This window comes from Neovison vison, chromosome 12, assembly GCF_020171115.1.
Source record: "Neovison vison isolate M4711 chromosome 12, ASM_NN_V1, whole genome shotgun sequence".
Lineage (NCBI taxonomy): Eukaryota > Metazoa > Chordata > Mammalia > Carnivora > Mustelidae > Neogale > Neogale vison.
Window position 1 is genome coordinate 4,971,595 of NC_058102.1, and position 21,685 is coordinate 4,993,279.

Below are 21,685 nucleotides of genomic sequence, written 5' to 3' on the forward strand. Positions count from 1 at the left end.
GGAAAACGGCGTCGTTCCCAAGAACTTAAAAAACGACAGGAAGTATGAGCGATTATGACCGCTAATATTTATTGAGTAACTGATGAGGAAACACAGTTCTAAGGGCTTTCAGTGTCGCGGGGGCAGCCTGTGGGGCTGGTGCTGCTGTCCCCCCCGCTTGCAGAGGACGACACAGACGGTCAGGATTCCGTTTCTGCCATCCCGACGGCGCCCTGCAGGCCAGGCTTTGTGGCGCGGTGGGGAGGGAACCCACTGGGCCTGGGCGGGTACGGCGGGCCCGGCGTGGCCCCGGGGGTCGGTGCGCTGCCAAGTCCCCGCAGAGAGGGCTCGTCTGAATGGGGAAGCTGAGGAGTGGTTAGTAAAGCATAGTCGAGGCCCGTTTAAGAGAACCTGGAAGAGACGGTGCTGCCCTCGCCCCCCGCCCCCCGCCCCCGGGACTGGCAGCACGAGGAAGCTGCCGCAGCCCTGAAGCCCGACAGGGCAGAGCCCAGGGAGGACGATGGGCCCAGAAAGAGACGGCCAGAGCTCTGAGCCAGCCGCCAGCTGGGGGCTGCGGCAGAGGGGGGCACGCTGACCCACCGCGGCCCCACAGAGGGGCGACAAACACCCTGACCTCACGCACGCACCCCCCCCCACACCCCTCTCCTTCCTGCCAGGGCCTCCTCCCACCGGCCAAATCCCAGCAGAAGCCAGGCGAGGAGGCAGAGCTTAAGTGAGGGAGGGACGACGGATCTGCTGTGGGAAACCGGAGGGATCTTTCCGCCGTGGAAAGTTCCACCGTGGAAAGTGCGGGATAAGGGACTGGCCAGCGGTCGCACGGGCTTTGGACCAGGCACCCCTCCGAAGCGAGGCCCTTCCCAGCAGCGGTCTGAGAGCCTTAGCACCTGAAGAGCACCGAGGCCTCGCTCTGCCAGTCAGCGGTACTAGAAGAGTGACAATTTTAATGTTGCATCGAGGGAAGTTTAAGGCCCCTGAACAACCCCCCCCAACCCGTGACTTCTGCAGGGAAGGTTTACCGCACGACCACCATCGAGGGTCACCCGGGCCCTGCGCCCTGCAGTGCAAGGAGCACCCCATCCCCCCGGAGCGGCCCTGTCCAGCTGGTGCCACTGGCCTGCCGGCCACCCCCATGCCACGTTGGACCGGGGAGCTAGGCCGACTCAGCCCAGCTCAGCGACTCACTGCGACTCACCCACGGCTGTGACTCTGTCCCCTCTCCCCCCGTGGCTCCCGTCCAGCAATGCCTCCACCCATGCGGGGCCCACGCCCCACTGCGGGCTGCGCGCCAGCTGACTGGGAGCGCCGGGGCCCAAGCACCAGGCAGGCACGACCGGAGGCCACGAAGTGCGGGGAAGCAGAACCAGACAGAGGCAGCGCATGGCCCGCTCTCTCAGGTCTTTATTGGAGTAAATAAGAGCTCGTGGCCGGCCCCGCCCGGCACTTCCCGGCCCCAGGTTCTGGCTCCCCGGCGACTTTTATTCGACATCCAACATCCAAAAGCGACACTACTTAGAACAGTGAAAAACACAATGAAACACGGGCATGCAAAAGGAAGGGAGAAAGGCATTCAGTGCCTTTACAACACAGCTTTTTGTCACATCCAGTGAGGACATTAGGGCTCCGCGTGCAGAAGACCCCTTGGCGGCGGGGGCCCCAAACAGCCACTCCAAAAAGAATAAAAGGAGACCATCTCACGGCCCTGGCCTGGGCCCTCAGTTGGGCCCCGCAGACCCGGAGCCACGGCCGGTCAGGTGCAAATGATCTCGCTTCTGCTTAGTTCACGGGGAAGGTCCCCACCCGACCGAAAAACAAAGCACTGGAAAGGTGGATCAATCAAGGAAGAAGGCTTCTAGAACTTTCTGAGATTAAGCAACGTGGCTTCTGCTGCACACGTTTCCCCAAGAAGACGCCCCAGCATCAGAGAGCCCACAACTCAGAGCTACGGTCACTAGGCCGGGGGGGACTGATCCCAGAAGGAGAGGCCACCTCTAGCATTGACCCTGCCCTCCGTCTCACAACTGCGCCCGCACGCGAATGCCTAGGCTGGCACTGAACTCTGACTCAGAGCGGACAGAGAAGGCAGGGGAGGGGAGTGAGATGCGTAGAGCTCAAGGAACCAACATGAATAAAATAAAGGCAGTTTGCACAACAGATCACCCGCTTTGCTGGAACCTTGACCTTGGACAGTCAGCCTGGACAAACGAGCCTGCTCACAGGTGGCCTGTGTCTTGGGATCCCTTTTACTCTGCGACCAGAAATACAGAAGGCTTGACACATGCTCCCTGCCCCCCCAGGACCACTGCCTCCCCCTCCAGGCGTGGACCCTGCTGGAACCTCCCCCTGCGCTGAACCCCCCCAGTGACAGCGGGGGGACCGGGCTCCACAGCTCCGGCAGACGTCTGGGATCCTGCGCGTGTGATGAAGTCGGCACGGAACATTCCAGCCCTCGCTCTTCTGTCGGTGTGGCCGTTTAATGCCACCGCAGCCCACAGGATATAATAAAACAGGATACTGTTTTAATTATTTCTTTCTCCTGCTGGAAAACCACCTCCGTCAGAACGGCTCTTTGAAAACTACCGCTGGCCTCGCAGGGGCAGAGCGGAGACGGGCGAGGCTGGTGTTTCCTGAGTCATGAGCGCCCGTGTCCGACTTAGTATTAACAATGGGGGCAACCGCTCGGATCAACAGCAAGAAGGTGAAAATCGGAGATGAGAGAGGCCGGTCCTGCTTGGCAGCTGATGCTGAGGGCCTAGAAGGGGGCTGCCATGTGGAGGGACCCCATGGGTGGGGTGACACCCCCCCCAGCAGAAGGCCCCCCCGTTTCTCTGGAGCCAAAGGGTGCGGGGGAGGGGGAAACGGCATCCCTTTCAAGGGTGCCCATCGGGAGATGCCAGGAGGGTTCCAGAAAGCCATACTGGGGAGGGGGATGAATTCTTCATGTCCCCCCAGTAAGGCCTGAACTGCGTCCCACAGAATCCGTATGCTGAATCTCCGAGCCCGAGGGCCCAGAATGGCTCTGTATTTGGAGATGGGTCTTTGCAGAGATCAGTAGGGTACAATGAGGTCACAGGGGCGGCCCTCATCCATTAGGACGGGCGTCCTTGTAAGGAGAGGTGAGGCCGCAGACAGGTGCAGAGGCAGGACCACGTGAGGGCCCCGAGAAGGGACAGCCATTGGCAAGCCAGGAGAGGGCCCTTGGGGGGGGCCAGCCCTGCCTTGATGCTTGATTTCCGGCCTGGGAGCTGGGGGACTGTCCGTTCCTGTTGTCTAAGCCCCTGCCTGGGGCGCTCTGTGATGGCGGCCCCCACAAACTGAGAGACCCCGCTTTCTAAAGGCTTGACAAAATGCATCGACTCCCAAACAGGGCCTCTGAGATGTATCGAGCAACACTTTAGACCTAGCTCCTGACGGAGCCCACTTGGCTGTCACAAAAAAAAAAAAAAAAAAAAAATCAGACCCCGCTTCCCCGAATCCCGCCTTCCGTGTGGTGGCCACTGAGGGTCACCCGGGTCTTGGATGTCTGTGCAAAACGTAAGTGAGGAACACTGGCTGGTCAAGAAGAGGAACATGGGTGGCCCTCCTGTCCCATCAAAGGCCTCTAGGACGTTAGAGGAAGTTTTTAAATCTACAAAATGCTTTCTACTAAAAAAGGCCTGGCTTCCCAGGAGAGCCCCCCGCCACAGCCAGACTGACCCCGGGCTCCCCGGAACTGTCGGTGCCATTAGGATCGCCTGTGGCCGTGGCCGTGAACTGCTCCATGGAAAGGCCTGCAGGGCGCGCCCCTCCCCCCACCACAGGCAGAGGGGACTGTGTGTTGGGGCGGGGGTAGGGATCAATGTCTCAGCACTGGTGGGGCCACACACCAGCACTGCGGTACAGAACCCTGCCCGCTGTGCGAGACACGAGGGAGCTGAAGAGCCACAGCCAGACGAGGCGGGGCGGTGTTGGGGAGGGGGTGGGGACCTCGGCGGGCCGGCCTCCCCACCCTGCGGAGTCCCCTCCGCTGGCCGCTCTCACTCCAGGTCCTTGTACTTGGTGAACAGGTTGTACAGGACCCTTAGCGTGGACTTGAGATCCAGGTTCACCACATCTGCAGGAGGGAACAGAGACACGGTCGGCGGCGGGAGCACGGAGGCCCTCGTGCGGGCCCACGGGAAGCACGGGGCCCCTGCCTGTCCACAGCGCATTCCTTGGTTTAAAGATCGACGGCCCCCCATCCAGGACGCCCTGGGCAGCGCCATCCCGGGACAGGCAGCCAAGAGAGGCCCCAGGCACCAGCCCGCTCTTCGAGCACCTGTGACAGCAGGACAGGGACACTCCCGCGTCCTTTCCAGGCCCTGCATTGGCCAAGTCCAGGGACAAGAGGTGCCTATGGCTGTGGGGTCTCCAATAGCCAAGGACGTCTGCTGGGGTCCAACACCCACAAGGCCAACCTGTGCCAAGACGGAGGGCAGGCCTTCTGGGGTGGGGGAGGGGGCGTGTGTGTGCAAACTGCTGCTCCCTCCTGCCCCCTCGAGGTCAAGCAATGGGCTACATGGTCTGGCCCATGGCAAGGCCCTCGGGGGACGTGACAGCCCACAAAGTCCAGGCTGCCTACTTTGGTGGGAAGGGTACCTAGGTCTTTTTCTCACTTGTCTGCAACCTTAGACAGGTGACCCCCTGCCCTGGGCCTCAGTCTGTTTGCCTGTGCAATGGGCCCATTGGACCAGGTGATGCAAAAGGTCCTTCTCCGGCCACAGACTGACCATAACCTTGCTTTCCCCCTGCAGGTACTCAACCCCAAAGCAAGAAACAGCATCTCTTCCAGAGGAAGACTAGCCAAGCAGCTGCCATGAATCGACAACTGTCCTTAGACTGAGGCCCAGAGCATCTCCAGTCTCCGTGTGTCAGAGGAGGGGGCAAGCACAGAGAGCCGGCACAACCTTCCTTCCTGCCCTCCCTTTGAGGCTTCAGCCCCAGCACCCCCGGTCGGCCATTGCTGCAGTGGGAGGAGGGCAGGAACCACCGAAGTGGGCAGCAGCCAGCAGGCCTGATGCCCTCTGTGAATGGCCTGCAGGGGGCTGAGCCAGGCCTGCTCCTGGCTCCCCAGGCTCCCTGCCCGGGTGGTCCCACCACCGGCTCCCCATGCCTCCCTGCTGCAGCTCGGACCCACACACGTCATGACCATGCCTCGTCCCTGTAGGGACATGCACCCAGCACTCCTCAACAGCAGCAGCCTTTAACATCCTTGCAAGGCATGAAACTGCCCCTCTAACCTGAGCGCCGGCACCTGCAAGGACATGCAGATCCCGAGGCGGTGGGCAGAGCTCACATCCTCTGAGTCAAGTAGTTACTGAAGGACAGCATTGGTGATTCCGCCAGCACAGTCCTCCTGGCCTCAGAAGCTAAGGGCACAGGGGGCACGGGAGCCCGGGTGGGGCTGGGGTGGGGCGTTACCTTCAGGGCGAGCCTTGGGGGTCTTGAGTCCTCCGTCCAGCATCAGCTCAAAGGCAAACGCCACGTTGTGGACCTGCCAAGGAAGCAAGAGTGGAACCGGAACATCCCCAGGACCCGAACGGTCCCGCCCAGGGCACAGGGTAGGCAAGGGTGTTGGGCGAAGGCGTTCCCTCGATGGGCCTTATCCCCTCACCCGGGATCGGGGGGCAGCTCAGAGACGCAGGGGTGAAGGCACAAAGCCTACCCTCGAGGGCTCCAGAGTCCCCGAGTGTCTGCTTGTGCCACAGGCCACGCAATGAGAAGTGACCGTGACTCTGTCCCTTTTACAGATGAGAAAGCCAAGGCTCAGAGAGGACATGTCACTTCCCAGAGGCACCCACGCTAAAGCCCTGTCCCCAGCACGGAGCGGCCACCCACCATGTCCTGGGAAGGCCTCCCAGAGCCACGTGTGCACAGCCACAGGCAGGACACCGTGCTGAGGGGCAGCGGTGGCCCAGGCGCCGGGCAGGCACCGGGGACCCTGCTGGAACGGAAGTCAGCCCAATGGCGGCTGCAGAGGACGGGGGGCAGGGGGCAGGGCCCCGTTCCTGGCCTCCTCGACTTGCTGGATGTCACAGGAAGGTGGACACCCCACCGCACACCCCACACGGCTTCTCCCTGGAAGGTACCGCTCGGCCCCGGAGGGCGCTGGAAGCTCACTTTCTGCTCACAGCCTCTGAAGGGCTTTAAAACAACACCTTCCCCACCGCTGTTTCCCCCTGATCCCCGGGGACGCCAGATGACAACCAAACCACAGCCAGCCGTCCGCTGGGGCAAAGGCTGTTGGGGACAGGACGGGGGCACCGGAAAATGAAGTAAATCCTAGAGTCAGAGCCGCAGAGCACCCCGGGGTTCCTAGTAATCACACATCCTTTCAACAGTAATATCTGCACGATTTTGGGGTAAGTGAACCAGAAACAGCATCATTGTACTTATTGTTTAATAATTAACCAGGAAGACCATGTTTGACAAAATAACCCGCCACTGGTCAAAACCCCAGCAGCTCGGGGCCGCCTCATCGCCTCTAGGACCCTCAGCAGCACCAGCACGGGGCAGGCAGTGACCCGTGGGGGGACAGGCCCTTCACCCCGGGGCTGGGTGGGGCAGCCCCTGACCAGATGCAGGGGGCTGGAGGACCCTGGGCCATTCCCGAGTCCCCCTGGAAAAGGCCGAATGGGAAGGCCAAGCTGCATGTTAGACGTCTAGGTGCACGGAGTGGGCCCAGCCCAGAGGGAAAGTCGTGGGGTGCACCAAGGCCGCTTTTTGGAGGAGGCCCCGGGGAGGAGATGAGTTAGGACAGGGAGAAGCGAGTCCTCGAAAGTGCTCAGTGCTGACCAGGTCGGGCTTCTAAAACCCCACACCTGCCGCACACCAAGAACAGCTCCCGCCCAGAGCCACCTCCCCACAGCGACCTTCCTTCTGCTTCCTTCTTAGTCCGAGGAAACCAGCAGACAGGAAGTCACCGGCACCCTGCTCCCGTCCCCGCCGTGCCCTCACCTCCACCAACCCCTCCTGCCTGCAGAGAAGCGAAGCTGCCTTTGTGCCCAGGGTCCCAGCACAGGGCAGGCAGAGTGGCAAACAGCTCCCCAGACCCGAGGGGACCAGGCCACACTCTGTACCCCAAAGCCCCATTGCCACCACTGAGAGCCAGCCCCACGGCCAGGACGTGCTCAAATCCTTTCCCTCTGCAATTCAAGGGATTTTGGAAAACCTGGCCAGGCGACAGAGGAATAGAACTTTCTAGAATAGGAGTGGGCTCTTCAGCTCTGCCCTGCTGAATGAGGGAACTTGGCTGTCTCTCGGCCCCTCTGAGATCCCGTTTCCTTGTCCCCAGGAAGGGAATCAGATGAGGGGACAGAAGGCAAAGCACCTTGAGAACACAAAGCCCTTTCTAGCATTTGCCGGTAAGAACCATCTCTGAGTCTCCAGGACACACTCCACTCCCCAGAAAGAGGGACGCCGTGGAATCTTCCAGAAAGATGATCTAAAGGCACAAGGTACTCGAGAAAGTGGCTCCCACAGAGTAAGATAATAAAACAAAAAGCTAGGGGGTCACACCCGTATCTCAGAAAGCTCAGAGGGTGCCGTTCGTCTGTCTGTAGGAACCTAGGGGGTCTGGTCTCGTTTTTTAAAATCCAGTGCAATTGTTTTAAAAACACAGGTTATCCCTCTGCCTGGGGACAGCAGCACCTGCCTCGGGCAGAGGCACAGACAGGCAGACGGTCACTGGGGCCTCTCACACTCCCCAGGCCAGGGAGGCACCCCCCAAAAAACTTTCACCCCTGCTGCAAAGGGAGTAAGGCCGGGGCAGGCGAGAAGCTCCCTACCCTGCCTTGTGCACAGTCCCCTTTTGCAAAGAAACCCATTTCCGGCTCCTTGGCTCCCTTCACCATTCCTGCCGGCACCATTATTAATCGGAACAAAGGAAATCTCTCTCCCAAACAACGTTTCTGCAGCCAGCCCCGTCGGGCCTGGAAACGCAGGAGCCTCTTCCCCACACTATCTGTGTTCTCGTTTCCAGAACAACAGGCACCCTTGCTTCCGACAGCGCTCTGCTCGCTCCCCTCTGGCTCGCGCTCCATTCACCCTTGTTCGACCATGCCAGGCCCTCTCAAATCTGCTCTGATTCCATCTCAGCAGGCGAGGCAGGAACAACATTTGGCCGTGAGCGGACGGCCTGGAAGGTGCCAGAAGTATGCAGATTGATAAACACTGGCCCCATTGTCGGACGTTTCCCTGGCTGCCGCCACCTGCTTGCATTGTCTGCCTCTCTGACTCCCGGGTCTAGCACTTTGGGAAAATCCAACGACAGATGCCCCGAGTCCAAAGCAATATGGACGGCGCAGGAGCCAAGTTTCTGAAGGCCACGCGCTGACTGCTGTCTGGACGGGCTGAACTCCGGGGAGCCCCAAGCAGCAGGCAAGACACCCGGGCACAGACAGGGACATGGGGGAGGCAGCAACCCGGATCCAAAGTTGAGGCCCTTTGACCCAAACAATCCCATGTGGGGAATTTTCCTAGAAAACAATCCACAGCAAGGGAGACAGATGCAGAGAGACAGACTGATCGAAAGAGAGAAAGGCTGGAGAAGATGCCCTATTAGTTTATTGTGAAAACAACCAGAAACAAGTTAATTGTCCAAGAGTGGGGGAACAGGGAGACAGGGGTGTCGGAGCCATGGGACTCTGGGCCACCACGAAGAACAGAGCAGTGCCTGGGGAGGGCAGAAGCAGGTGGGAAAACCAGAAGTGACATGGCTACGGCGTCAACGGGGGAGGGCTCTGCAAGTCTGCGGCCGTGGGCCACCGGGATTAAAAAGGGTACCGTCCCAGGGGAAAGACCCCAAGGAGGACTGGGCACACAGCCCCTGGGAGCGTCTGGCACTACTGATGGGCTTCCGTGACCGAGGGCTGGGTCATGTCTCGAGGCAGCACCACTTGGCCACAGTCCTCTTTTCCCAAAAACTCCAGCTAGACTCCAGGAAGAGCCACCAGGGGCCCGTCGAGGCTGTGCGCTTTAGCGAGCGCGTCCGGGGCCGCTCTGGGGACGGAGACCACACACGTACCTTCTGGTCGAAGCTCTCTGGCGTCAGGTAGAAGTTGTGCAGGGGGACGAAGTAGTCCTCCAGAAGGCCCATGAGCAGAACCAGGTAGACGCCATCTGCAAACTACAGAGAGACGCAGGGGGTGAGGTGTCGGGGCTGCGCGGGGAGGTGGGGAACATTCTGCGTTCTCTCCCAAAGAAGGAAAATGTTTTAAAGCAAGAAATCCATGCCCTGTTCAGGCACAAGCCTGCGATCAGGTGAAGGACCTGGGAGCAGAGCATCTCGCTCGGGACTGGACGTGGGCACGCACCCGTTTGGGGTCAGAGCATGTCCACGCGGACGGGGCCACGGCTCTAGAAGCCGGCAGCCTGGCCACAAGGCCCAGCCTCCCACTACCGACCTTGGGATAACACTGGCTCCCGTCTCTCGGGGTTGGCATGGGGACACATGAGAAGGTGGACAGGGAGGGCCCAGCACACGGGGAGCGTCCCCATCAGTGTCGGCTGCTGCGACGACCCGACTGTCCATGACCTGCTGGGTGCCCTAGGCTCTGGTCTGGGGTCTGCTGCCCTGTTCCCCCTGCTCCCTTTGTCAGCTGTCCGAGCACATTCTTCCAGCTGTGCTCGCGGTGCCAGATGACACTTTCCCTGCTTGAGCCCCGGTGACCATAAGCCTTTGAGGTCCATCGAGAGGAGCTTCTAGTGTCCATCCCAGCTGGGCCCTGAACACCGGGCGGCGCTAGGTCAAGGGCTGCAGGCTGCTGCCCCCGACCCAGGTCCTCCAACCCCCAGCCCCGCTACCTGGCCTGGCAGCACCGTCCACCCACATGAAGGGGACCAGGAATCCAGAACAAAAGCCCCGACTCTCTGGAAGACTGCTCTCCCCAACCCCCAGTTAGCCAGGGAACAATCACTCCTTTTAAAGATAAAGCAATGGGAGCGCCTGGGTGGCTCGGTGGGTTAAAGCTTCTGCCTTCGGCTCAGGTCCCGGTCCCAGGGTCCTGGGATCCAGTCCCGCATCGGGCTCTCTGCTCAGCGGGGAGCCTGCTTCCATCTCCCTCTGCCTGCCTCTCTGCCTACTCGTGATCCGTCAAATAAATAAATAAAATCCTTAAAAAAAAAAAAAAGGATAAAGCAATGGAGACCGGTGAAGACAAAACCGAATTTTCCCCGAGGGGACAAGAGAACGGACGTACAGAAGGCACCCAGAGGGCCGGCCTCAGCCATCCCCAGAGCACAGAGGGGGCATCTCTGAGGGGCCGAGACGTGCTGGGGTCCGCTGCCCGGCCAGGACCTGTGAGGACCCCAGCCTCCAGATGTCTGAGGCTGTGTAGTCCCACATGACTGCTACTGGCCGCACGTGCCTATTGAAATCAGACACTTTTCTGTTTGAATGTTGCTGGTTTACTGTTTGCCGCTGCGGTAAAACATACGTAACATGACATCTACCATCTTAACCACGTTTGAGTATCCAGGTCGCTGGCGTGAAGTCCATTCCTACCGCGTGCAGCCCGCCAGCCAGCCGTTCTAGAACGCACGTCGTTTTGCAAAACTGAGACTCCTTATCCTTTTGTGTCTGGCATACGTGGGTTTTTTTTTGTTTGTTTTTTTGTTTTTTGTTTCTGAGTCGTGATAAAGCATACCTAGAATGCACCATATTAACTGTTTTTTAAAAAAGACTATTTATTTATCTGTGAGAGAGAGACAGCACAAGCAGGCAGAGAGGCAGGCAGAGGCAGAGAGGGAAGCAGGCTCCCCCCTGAGCAGGGAGCCCGATGCAGGACTCGATCCCAGGACCCTGGGATCATGACCTGAGCCAAAGGCAGACGCTTAACTGACTGAGCCACCCAGGCGCCCCCACGTTAACCGTTTCTAAGTGTATAGTTCAGCCTTGTGGAGTACATTCATGCTATTACGTAACCAAGTTCCAAGATGTTTAAACTGGAAAGATGTTTAACAAAAATACAAAATTCCGTTCCTCAATCATACCACCACCATTTCAGGTGCCCAGCGGCCACACGTGGCCAGTGGCTCCTGCAGCCGATGCGTGGCGACATTACTCCTCCATCCCTATGAGGAAGCTCTCCTGGCCGGCGTGGTCCCCTGGTCTGGAAGACTGCCACACGGGACGCCAGGATGGCAGGACGGCCGCAAGGGGCTGGGGACCCGGGACCCTTCAGCTCCCTGAGACTAGCGACGTGCAGCGGATAGAATGAGCCAAAGGAGGACTTTATTAAAAACAGCAGCTCCCCCCAATTGTCCTAGGCCGGCCATCAAGGCCTCCAATTTAAAGAAGAAAAGTCGAAATCACAAGTGTCCAGTATCACCACGTAGAAAGGGGAAGGAAAGCGAAGAACAAAGACCAAGGCAGAGGGACACCCTCCTTGCCGGGCTTGCCAAGGACGGCTCTCTGGTAGACCGTGCTGGTGGGACCGCTCCACGACACCGAGCCAGCGGCAGGCCCGGAGAAGCCGGCTGTCTCGGCAACACGGACCCCATTTCCAGGCCGTCTGCGAACGATGATCCTGCCCCCATCACCTGCCCAGGAGGCGCAGGGAGCCGAGACGGACGGAGAGCCTCTGCTCCCTTCCATGGCATTCCCGAACCCAGCCCTGGCCCCCTCGTGTACGGGGCAGTGGGAGAGATGGAGGCTGCAGGGGAAGGCACGGGAGGGAGAGGGGCACCAGCGAGAACGAGAGCCAGGCAGAGCACCGCAGCTTATCAGCCAACGGACCCTCTAGCTCACACTCATGAGAGCACACGTTTGTCCCGAGGTGGGGGCGTGCCCTAGCTGAGATCCCCCCAGACGCCCCACGACTCCCACGGCACAACTTCATCAATACCCAGCTCGTGAGGGCACGACCTCCATTAAGCTTCCCCGTATCTGTTGCCCCCTCAACATGAGAAGATTAGCACAGAGAAGTTGAGTAACTAGCTCGGTATCACACAGCTAGGAAGCTGCCCAGAATACAGAAGTGGTTTTAAATACTCACACACACACACACACACACACACACCCTGAGCAGGGCTCTGAGCCCACATCTCCCTGACGATGAACATGATTTATAAAAATACCTCCTTTCTGCCGACAGTGGTTAAAAACCCCTCTAAGTGTGATGAGAGAGAAGAACGGAGACACTGGGTCCCTCCAGATCCACGCAAACCGAGGGGCAGAGTCTCGGTCTGGGGCTTCTGGCCACGCCTGCTGGCGGCCACTCCTGCTGGCGTGCGGGCGGGTGGGACGTGAGAATGGGGAATGGCTTGCAGGGCTCAGGGCAAGCCTTCCTGGGCCCTCAAAGCATCATGGCCTTCTAGGAGCACGTCCTGATGAAGTGAGGGCACCGGCAGCAGAAGCTGAGGGCAGAGAGCCCCTGCATCCCTCGTCATGAGGGTGGGGGCACCCCATCACGAGGAGTGGGCTTTGTGCCACGCGGTGTGTTAGAACAAAAGAGGAGGCAGTCCTCAGAGGTGACCAGTGCAGACAGACAGACAGACCGGCCGGGCAAGGGAAGAAGGACAAGATGGAATCACGCAACCAGACTCCACCAGAAAGACCCTGGCATACAAGCGTCACCGAGGACACACTGCGAGAAGAGCCGTGCAGCAGAAGCCACTGTCGTTAACAAAATACACGTGTGTGTAAGACGTCTGGAAGACTCCCCATGAACTGCGGTCGGGTAGGTCTGGACAGGATGAAGGGGGGAGGCGGCGGGGAGGGAGAACGGAGGCCTGCGAGGACACTGGCGGACCCCTGATACACCTAACGGCAAGGAACCAGAGGCTAAGTGGGCAGTGTTCAGAAAATGTCACAAACGACGCACAAATAAACACACTCGTTACTAACGGCCCGTTTGGCTTTCCAGGACAGACCCATGAGGTGGGTGATTAGCCAGCCAGGTGGAGGAAAGGTCCGGAACAAAGCGCTCACCACAGTTATCTCTGGGTGCTGGGATTAAGAACGATTTTTGTTTTGCTTATCTGCATTTTCAGACATTCTACAATGAACCTGAATTACTTTTTTAATTAGAAAAGCAAATGAGGAAAGGCAAAGAGAAAGACAGGAGCGGAGGCAATCACCCAGGGGTTTAAGCAGGATCAGCTGGGGGTTAGAGGAATCTGCACCAAGAATGCGAACGACTCCGAATTCAAGCAGCCAGCTAATCCCGGGAAAATTATATTTTGTCTTTGATGCCTGCTGATTGCCTGGAATGGATTTTCACTCTGCGGCGTGAGCTCTGAGTGGGGCGCAGGAGGACACTTCACACGCTGCCCACGGAAGAAATATTTCATACCCACTCACTGGACAGGTACTCCGCGAGCGCTCACACAGGAAGCACGGCGATGGGGAACAGAACCGGCGGGGGGGGGGGACATTCTAGACTGGAAGAACTGCACATGCCAAGACCTTCCAGTGGGAGAGGTGTGATGCCTCCAAGGGTGTTAGGGGTTGAGCTGTGTCCCCTAAAAAATGTGCTGGAGTCCTAACCTCGGAACCTGTGAATGTGACCTTCTCTGGAAGCAGTCACTCTCGAACGCCTCCGAAGGAAGCAGCCCGGCCCATGTGGGTCTGGGACTCCAGCCTCCAGGACGGTGAGGATGAAAACGTCTGTGGTTCAAGCCGCTCCGTCTGTGGGACTCGATTCCAGCAGCCACAGGAAGCTATGACAGAGGGCCCGAGAGAAGGCCAGGGCGGCCGCTCCTTGTCGGACCAACAAGACGGCGCCCGTCTCCTTTGCGCCCCACACGGGATCGGAGAGCTGGCTGAAAACATGAACCCCAGAACACTGCTCACCTGGGTCTCCAGTTCTGTCACCTCCAAGTTCAGCTTGTTCAAGTGCTTGTTCACAAACGTGATGAGAGACTGTGAAGGCAAAGACACGGGAGCCGTGAGTGAGAGAGGGCACTCGTCTGCTCCCATCCGACGGGATGGACCTGACCCTGACCCTGGCCATCACCAACTTGGGAGATGCTCCCATCATGTCCAATGCTTGCTAAAGTAAAAGGGTCAGTTTCTCGCAGTGACCCTTGATTTTAATGAAAAAATGCCTCCATGTACTCTCCCCGCCGGAGAAGAAAACGCGTCTCTCTGTCCACCAGCCTGGGCATACACCCGCTTATCCACACACCCGTAAGTATTTAAGAGCCCTAGAGGGGACAAGCAATTCCTCAAGAAGCATGAAACCGTCAGGGGAAGAGGACTATGTTTTTTAGATGCGTCCTAGATGTGACCAGAAATGAGAGACGGCTGACCCGAGGGGCCACACACGCACCTGCTTCGGTAACCTTGGGTAAGCTTGAGCTCAGAGCAACAGGCTGCCGGCTTCTCTCTAGCCAAAGTTTAAAACTTGTCCCTTGTAACTCTTCTCTGCCAGCAAACCCAGCTTTAGTGGGACACACCACCAGCCGCACCCCACCCCGCCCCTGGATACGATGGCCTTTCCTTAGTCACGCTACTCAAGCTTACTGAGCAGCTGCTATGTGCCAGGCACTCTGCTTGGTGCCAGGGACACAAAGACGGCAAGACAGGGTTCCCCCTGGAGAGCCCGTGGCACAGTTCTCCATATACGCGCCTGGTAGGGGACACAGAGCAATCAAGGGCTAGAGCTCAGCATGTGAGACGTGCCACAGAGGAGAGGCCACAGCACCGCAGGATGCCAAGGGAGTGAGCATCTGAGTGGGTGTGGGCGGGGGCAGGCCAAGCCGGGACCCCCGGCCCATGCACAGGCGCGAACGCTTTGGGATCTTCAGACTGCCGCTGGACGTGAATGGGATGGAAGTCGGAGAGGGCGACCCCGGAGAGGTGGACAGGTACCCCCGGCTTTTCCCTGGGGCACAAGGAGCCATCAACACGGCAACTCTCCTGTGGAGGTGCGGGAGGGCGGGGCTGGAAGCAGGAAGCTGCCAGCAGATGAATTCCTCCCCAGTGCCCAAAATGCATCTTTTCAAAGAATGAATTAACATCGTATCTACCGACAAACAGACCTTGTGCCATGCTCAACGCTACCCAGTATATTGTGCACTGGGCCTTTGCACGGACATGATGACATTTTACTCTCACAGCGCCCCTGAGAGGTGGGTCCCGCCTCGGTCCAGACAGGTAGGGAAACTGAGGTAGGGGTTATCATCTGCCTCGGGTCACATAGCTGATAGGCGGGGGAGGGGCCAGATTTGAATCTTCTTGTGCGTGAGGTCCTGGGACCCAGATGTGACAGGGGATAGGGGTTGGGGGCACGGCTCGGAGCCCCAAGGTGCGTCAGTCATCACCCAAGGATGCTAAGGCGACTCCACCAGGAGGGGCACTGCCAGCCTTTTGCAATGTGCTTCCAATGACTAAAATACTCTCATTGTCCCAGGCTGCAGCAGCATTTTCCAAAAGTGGGTTCCATGGGAGTTTAATACATTCAATCACAAGATAAACAGATCTCACCGTCGACAATAAGCTTGGAAAATGCTTCCTACTGAGTCCCATTTTGGAGAATTCCAACCCATGCCAGCATATTAAAGGTCCTGAGAAGTCCTGCATTAAGAAACCTGTTGCGGGCAGTTGTGCTAGACAAAGGACTCTCTCCCCTAGGGCACACGGGCAGAAATGACCACTCCTTGGTTGTTACAGGGAGGTGGAAAGGGCACCCACCCTCCCACTGCCTCCCCACGCGAGACTTCTGCAGGCACTCAGATAACTCCACAGGCTGAGAGCTGAGTCTTGATTCCTTCTGGGTGAGAACAGGCCCTCCCGGCAAATCCCCTGGAAGCTCATCATTCCCCAGCCCCTGACTCCACAGCCTCAGCTCACATGATTTTTTTTTGTTGTTTTTTCCAACCATAGCCTACACGCAGGCTGCCTGGGCTGATGAAGTGCCTGTCCTTGGCGCTCCTGTTTGGAGGGAAATGGGCCAAACACGCGCTCCGAGCAGCTCAGCCGGCAAAGGCCTGCCTGCGTCCCGGGCAGGCTGTGCATACAGCCTCGCGGTAATGAGGCCCGCTGGAGCCAGCAGGCTGACACACTTGAAAACATTTCCACATTGAGAAAAAGCCTCAAGTCGGAATGAAGGACCACGCGGGCGCTGGCTGGCTAATTCACTCAACAGAAGCGGGCGGGTGGGCAGGGAGACACCCAGGGAGCAGAGATGTTGAGTTAAAAGGCGCTAATTTTATGCACTGTAGTTACGTTTTTGACTATAATTACACTTCAATCCATGTGGCAAACATTTCAGAGATTTCAAACATGTTCCCACCTTCTTCCTGACACGGAGCGCATGCTGTAGAGAGAAGCCTGGGACGGAGGCAAGCAGCCCGGCCCGGAGCTTACCTTCTTCACCACGCTGAGCTTGTCCGGGGCGTGGTCGAAGAGGGTGTCGAAGGCGTCCCGCTCTGCGTGGGCAAGAGGAAAGGCACAGGCAGGGTTGATGGAAACGTCCCGGCCCGTCCCGGAGACCAGGCAGTTCCTTACCCACCTGGGATGTCCCGCCCCTACGCTCCCGCCAGCCCAGAGGCCGCTTCGTTCCCGCCAGAACCCAGGGACAGGTGCAGTTGGGAGCAAAAACAGGGTAAAAATGCTTTTACGTCCACCCCGCCCTCAGTTTCTATCTTGTAACGTGAAATTCACGGGTAGCACTGAAACATCCACCCCCATGACATCCTTGACATGAGGCGTCCCTTGCCCGCCTCTCTCCTGTCCCACGCTCCTTGCAATGCATACCAGTAAAACTCGCTGCTACCTCTGAGCACATCTCCCCATCAGCACAGCTGTCAGCCCCACACCAGCTCCAGGCCCTCACCTGGCGGCAGCTGTAGCCTCCTGCCTTAGCCGGCTTCCCTCCTCCACTCCCAGCCCTCCGATCCCTTCTCCCAACAGGAACACGGTACACTGGATCATTTCTTGCCCCTCGCCATCCCTGCTCTCACCAAAACTCTCCAAAAAAAATTCTCTTATCACTCTAGGATAAAATTCATTTGCTTTCCCCTGGCCCACAAGATCCAGCGGTCAGAGTCACCCCCTAACACACACAACCTCCCTGACTTCACACCACTAACCGGCTTCCTGGCTTCTCCTCATCACGCACCTACCACAGGGCCTTTGCACGGGCTATCTACCTGTCACTTCCTTCGCCTTGCTCTCAGATGTCACCACCTCTGAAGGGCCTTCCATGACCATCCACACCTAGAAGAGTGTCCCATGCCCGCTCCCTGTCCTCTGACCCCTAGTGTGCATCTCATGCCCTTAGTCACTGCTTGAGAGTACATCTTATCATCATGGGTCTGCTGGAGAGTCACTGCAGGCCTCTCAGCTCCGCGCTGGCTGAAACCACTGTCTTGCTTGTTCCCGCCATTGCCTCAGGACAAATGAACAAACAGGAGAACCTGCTCCAGACTCTCCCTCTCCAGCAATTCTTCTGGGGGTGTCCCCCTCCGTGGGAGCACTGGCAGGGCCTGAGGCGGCCTGTTCCATCGTGTCCCACCCATCCTCCTCCTTCCAGGTGAGCCCCGACCTGCTCTGCCAACTCAAGGGCCCATGCGTGTGCTCCAAATCAACGCAGAACCAATCCCTTCCCTTTCCAATGGGAGGCACTGGAGGCCAGGCCAAGAAGGCTCTCAGCGGGTGAACAGCAGCTGGTGGGTGCCTGGTTCTAGCCTGTTGTTGCTGCTGGGGGAGGGGACCTGGAGGCAGGAAGAGCCCCCTGAGCCCAGAGTCCAGGCAGGAAGGCTGAGGCCTCAGAGGGGATGCAGGGTTGTGGGGAGTCACGGGGTGGGGGGGCAGAGAGGGAAAGGGAGGAGGGCACCTGGAAGGCCCTGGAGCCCCAACTTCTGTCTTCCAGGAGCCAGCTGTCCCCCCCCAAGGTGCCCAGGGCAACACAGGACCTCAGCCAGCAGAGAGGTCCGCTATTACTAGCAGGGGCTTGAGGGCAGACCCCAGTGTGGAGGGCTGGGGGCTGGGGAGTGTGGCGGGGGTCGGAAACCTCCACCATGTCTCTGGGGGCAGCTGGGAGCCCAGAACCAGAGCTGACCCAGAGCTTGCTTCAGGACTGCCTGGCCTCCCCTTGGAGGGGGAGGGAGGCAGAAATCAGAGAAAGACAGGCTGGTACCCAAGTAAGCCGGGAAGCAGGTCTCCTAGAGGAAGTGTCCCAGCCCTTCCCCGCAGCCCAGCCCCAAAAGGAAGGCGTTCAGTGTCCAAGGCCTAGGGCATGGGGAGGCAACTCACGGCCCCATCCCAGGTAGCTTCCTCCTTGGCCTGGGGGGTGGGGAGAGGGAAGGTGGGAGGTAAAGAGGAAGGGAGAGGTGGAAGGGGGCTGTGTGTGTGTGTGTGTGTGTGTGCAAGCATGTGTGGTGTATATTTGCACACCCATGTCGGCAGCATGTGCATGCACATGCGTGTGCATGGGGTGTGTGCAGCGTGCACACACGCACGAGGGCACACATGCACGTGTGGGGGGGTGTGCATGGCACGTACGCACCCATGCATGGGGGCTGCGAGCATTCACGGGGGAGGACCCCCCAGCTTCCTCCACCTGAAAGCCAACAGCAACCGAAAGGCCCGACCATGCAGAGCGGCCCCTCCTCCAGCTCCTCTACCCAGGCAGCTGTAAATTATTTTTATAATCATTTAAGTCAGATGAGACTCAATACGACAGTCTGCAAAGGGAGGGGGAAAAGCTAAATCTTTACAAAGCAAAACACAAACTTTAAATGCAGCTTGAGAAAAACTCTCGGAGCAGGAGAGAGCTTGACGTCAGCGGGGTATATTTAGCTGGGCCACCGCTGGGCTCAGAGCGAAGGCGTGCAGGGGAGACGCGGGAGGGAGCGGAGGCCCGCTGGCCCCTGTGCCGCCCTCACCGGCTGCCGGCCGGGCCTCGGGAATGAAAACAGGTCCCGGGACATCAGGCCACTCACCTCCTTTCCCTAACCCCGTTTCCTCCTCCGTAAAGCGGGAGTAAAAATAGTCCCCAGCTCAAGGTTGGTGTTAGAACGAAACACACGGGACATCGAGGGACGAGCCCACTGCCTGGCAGGCAGGTCGCTGGGGCTCGGGCTCAGTTCATTCGATGCCCTCTCTGAGCCCGCCCCTCCCTACGGTCCCTCGGGAAGCTCTGGCAACAGTCACGGGGACCAGCAGGGAGGGACACGGGCCCGGTGGAGGCAGATGGGTAAACTGAGGAAGCCAGAGAGGGCTCAGAAAGGGGCCCCATCAGCTGGGACGGGTCGGCGTCTGGCCCAGCACAACCCTCACGGGCGTGACCATCAGTCCAAATAAAGTCGTTTTGTTTGTTTAACCTTTTTGAAATATAAATAGGAATTTCTGGCTCGTCTGCAGGAACTGGAAGTGTGGCAGCACGAAGCCCGCCTCCCGCCCGCCCGGCGTCATGCGCCACCCACGGACGTGGGGTCTGGGCGCCCCCGTCTGCCCCACCGCCACCCCGTGCGGAGGCCGAGGGGCAGGCGACCAGATGTTCCAGCCACTTCCCCGTTCCTGTGAGCAGCTTGGTCCACGGAAGCACCAAGTCTGGGGCCCATGGACAAAGGGACAGGAGATCGGGGGGGGGGGGGGGCATCACACGGGAGCCTCGAGCCTCGGGCCTAGCCGGGGTTTCCTGGGACAAGAAAGGGAGGAAGGGCATTCCAGACAGAGGGAACAGAAAGCGCAAAGAGAAGCACAGGAAAGCCAGAAAAGCTGGGGAGGGTTGCAGACCCTGTGGCCTGAGGGAGGCTCAGAGCAGGTCCCACAGGGCAAGGAGTCCCCCAGGGTGGCAGCCGGAGGTGGCACAGCTGGCCCAGTCAGGCTGCAGAGGGGGCACAAGCTCTGTTGGCAGAAAGGGGAGACCCGAGGAAGAGATGGGGAGCGGAGGAGGAGAGCTTCTCCCTGCTTCTCCCCCGTCCCAAAGCCCAGGGCGGGGGAGGGGCCGCCTGCGGGGGAGATGCAGCCAGCAAGCCCGTTGCCATGGAGACCAGGCAGCAGCTCCCAGCTCCTCTGGGGAGATGGGCCTCCCAGCCCACCTCAGCCAGGACAGGGATGAGTCAGGGAAGGGGCGGGCCTCCGTGTGGGGGGCAGGGCAACCCCTCCATCCCAAGCTCACAGCGCTCAGGTGAGAAATGAGCACAGAGCAGGACCTGTTGCGAAACCCAGTGGGCAGACCCAGCCAAGGTGTTCTAGAAGCTCCTGGATGTCTGCAGCCCAGGGCTGGCGGCTCCGGGGGATGCACGCCGAGGAAGACACAGCTCCAGCCCACAGGACGCTTACCATTCAAGGAGCCACAGGGGAAGGGGCAGACAGAGGGGCCGAGGGTCCCCAGGCCATCCCAGCACCCAGAGTCTGCCAGGCGGTGGCAGCTCTCTGTGAGCACCAGCGAGTGCGGGAGTAAAGAGACAGGCTGGGCGGGGGGGGACAGCACAGGGCGGACAGGGTGGGCCTCCTGGGAAGAGCTGAGGAGTGAGCCACAGTGGGGGGGGCGGTGAGCCCAGAGGGAGGGCACTCTGAGCAGAGGGCACTCAAAGTGGGAGAGAGGGATGGGCCCCCCGGGGTGCTCTCAGAGGAACAGGGGAGCTGCAGACGGAGGACATGCGGGCGGAGTGAGGAGGCCGGAGAGGAGGCGAGAGGCATGCGAAGGGGTTGGTCTACAGGGCTCGGAGGCCACCTCAAGGGCCGTGGCTTTGCCTTAAGCCAAGGTGGAGGGTAAGGAGCAGAGTGAGGGGTAAAGGGGTATCTTAGGGCACCTGACCCCCAAATCAAAGGGCGAGCCTGGGACCAGGACCCGGGGGGGAGGGAAGGAGGTCCAACCTCGGTGGGCGGGGGGCTGGAGAGGCCCGGAGGGGCCCAGGGGAGAAGGGCTGGCGGAGGCTGCCTGTCTGGGTACCCAGGGGGCCTCGGCACTTGCGCCAGCAGAAGCCGAAGCCGGGGTGGCGCTCATGGCTGTCACCCGCTGCCGGCCTGCTCGCGTTTCACAAGCAGGGCGAGCCTCTCTAGCAGTCACCCCTACCGGCGTCTCGCGGTTCCACGGGCCCGAAGGCTCAAACGCCGGTACGGCAGCTGAGTCCACTTCTCATACTGAGACACCCGGCTGCTTCCCAGCGCGTCGTCACCCTGTGCCCAGGAGCTACCACACTGTTCGCCCCCCGGCCGCGGCACACAGCCCCCCGCGGCACAGATGCTCCCTGGGTCCCCCAAACCTCCAACCAGGCCTGTGCCCAACAGGCACAGGATGGGACATGGCTCAGAAAATCAAAGACCCTCGATGCTCTGACGGCCCTACTCAGACCCAGGGCCTGACCCCTGTCCCCTCCAGGAGCCCACACCGGCCCCGTGGCCTGCACTCCCCACTGCCACGGGACACCCCCAACTGGACATGGGACGGTTCCCTTTTCCTCCCTTTCTTTAAAATAACAAAGACACGTAAAAAAGACTGAATCGCTACTCAAAAATCGTGAAGACCGTGAACTTCCCCAGCGCGGCATTAGGTTTACTTCAGGAAGTCTGAGGACATCAACAGGGACCCACGTCCCCTCTTCGCACACAAGCCACAGTGGCGTGCCACGGGCCCCTACGATACCCGTGAGGGGACGGGGCCCTGTGGTCAGACCCGTGGCTGACTCCAGGGTGGCAGGCCTCCCCCTGGGGACCCCACAGCTACAGGATGAACTCCAGCCGGGCACACTCGAAGGGCACGCGGGAACACGT

The 21,685-nt window shown here is 59.5% G+C and overlaps 1 protein-coding gene across 1 annotated transcript in view; it reads right to left on the reverse strand.

The window, feature by feature from the left end:
- Positions 1–52: 52 nt before the first annotated feature.
- PARVB (parvin beta) overlaps positions 53–21,685 on the reverse strand; it is a 94,442-nt gene continuing 72,809 nt past the window's right edge. The window contains exons 9-13 of the mRNA XM_044228273.1: positions 16,328–16,389; positions 13,811–13,879; positions 9,041–9,142; positions 5,437–5,509; positions 53–4,090 (exon numbers count right to left, since the gene is read on the reverse strand). Coding sequence (XP_044084208.1) covers positions 4,014–4,090; positions 5,437–5,509; positions 9,041–9,142; positions 13,811–13,879; positions 16,328–16,389 — 383 coding nt within the window. The 3' untranslated portion in view covers positions 53–4,013. The remainder of the gene's footprint in view (positions 4,091–5,436; positions 5,510–9,040; positions 9,143–13,810; positions 13,880–16,327; positions 16,390–21,685) is intronic.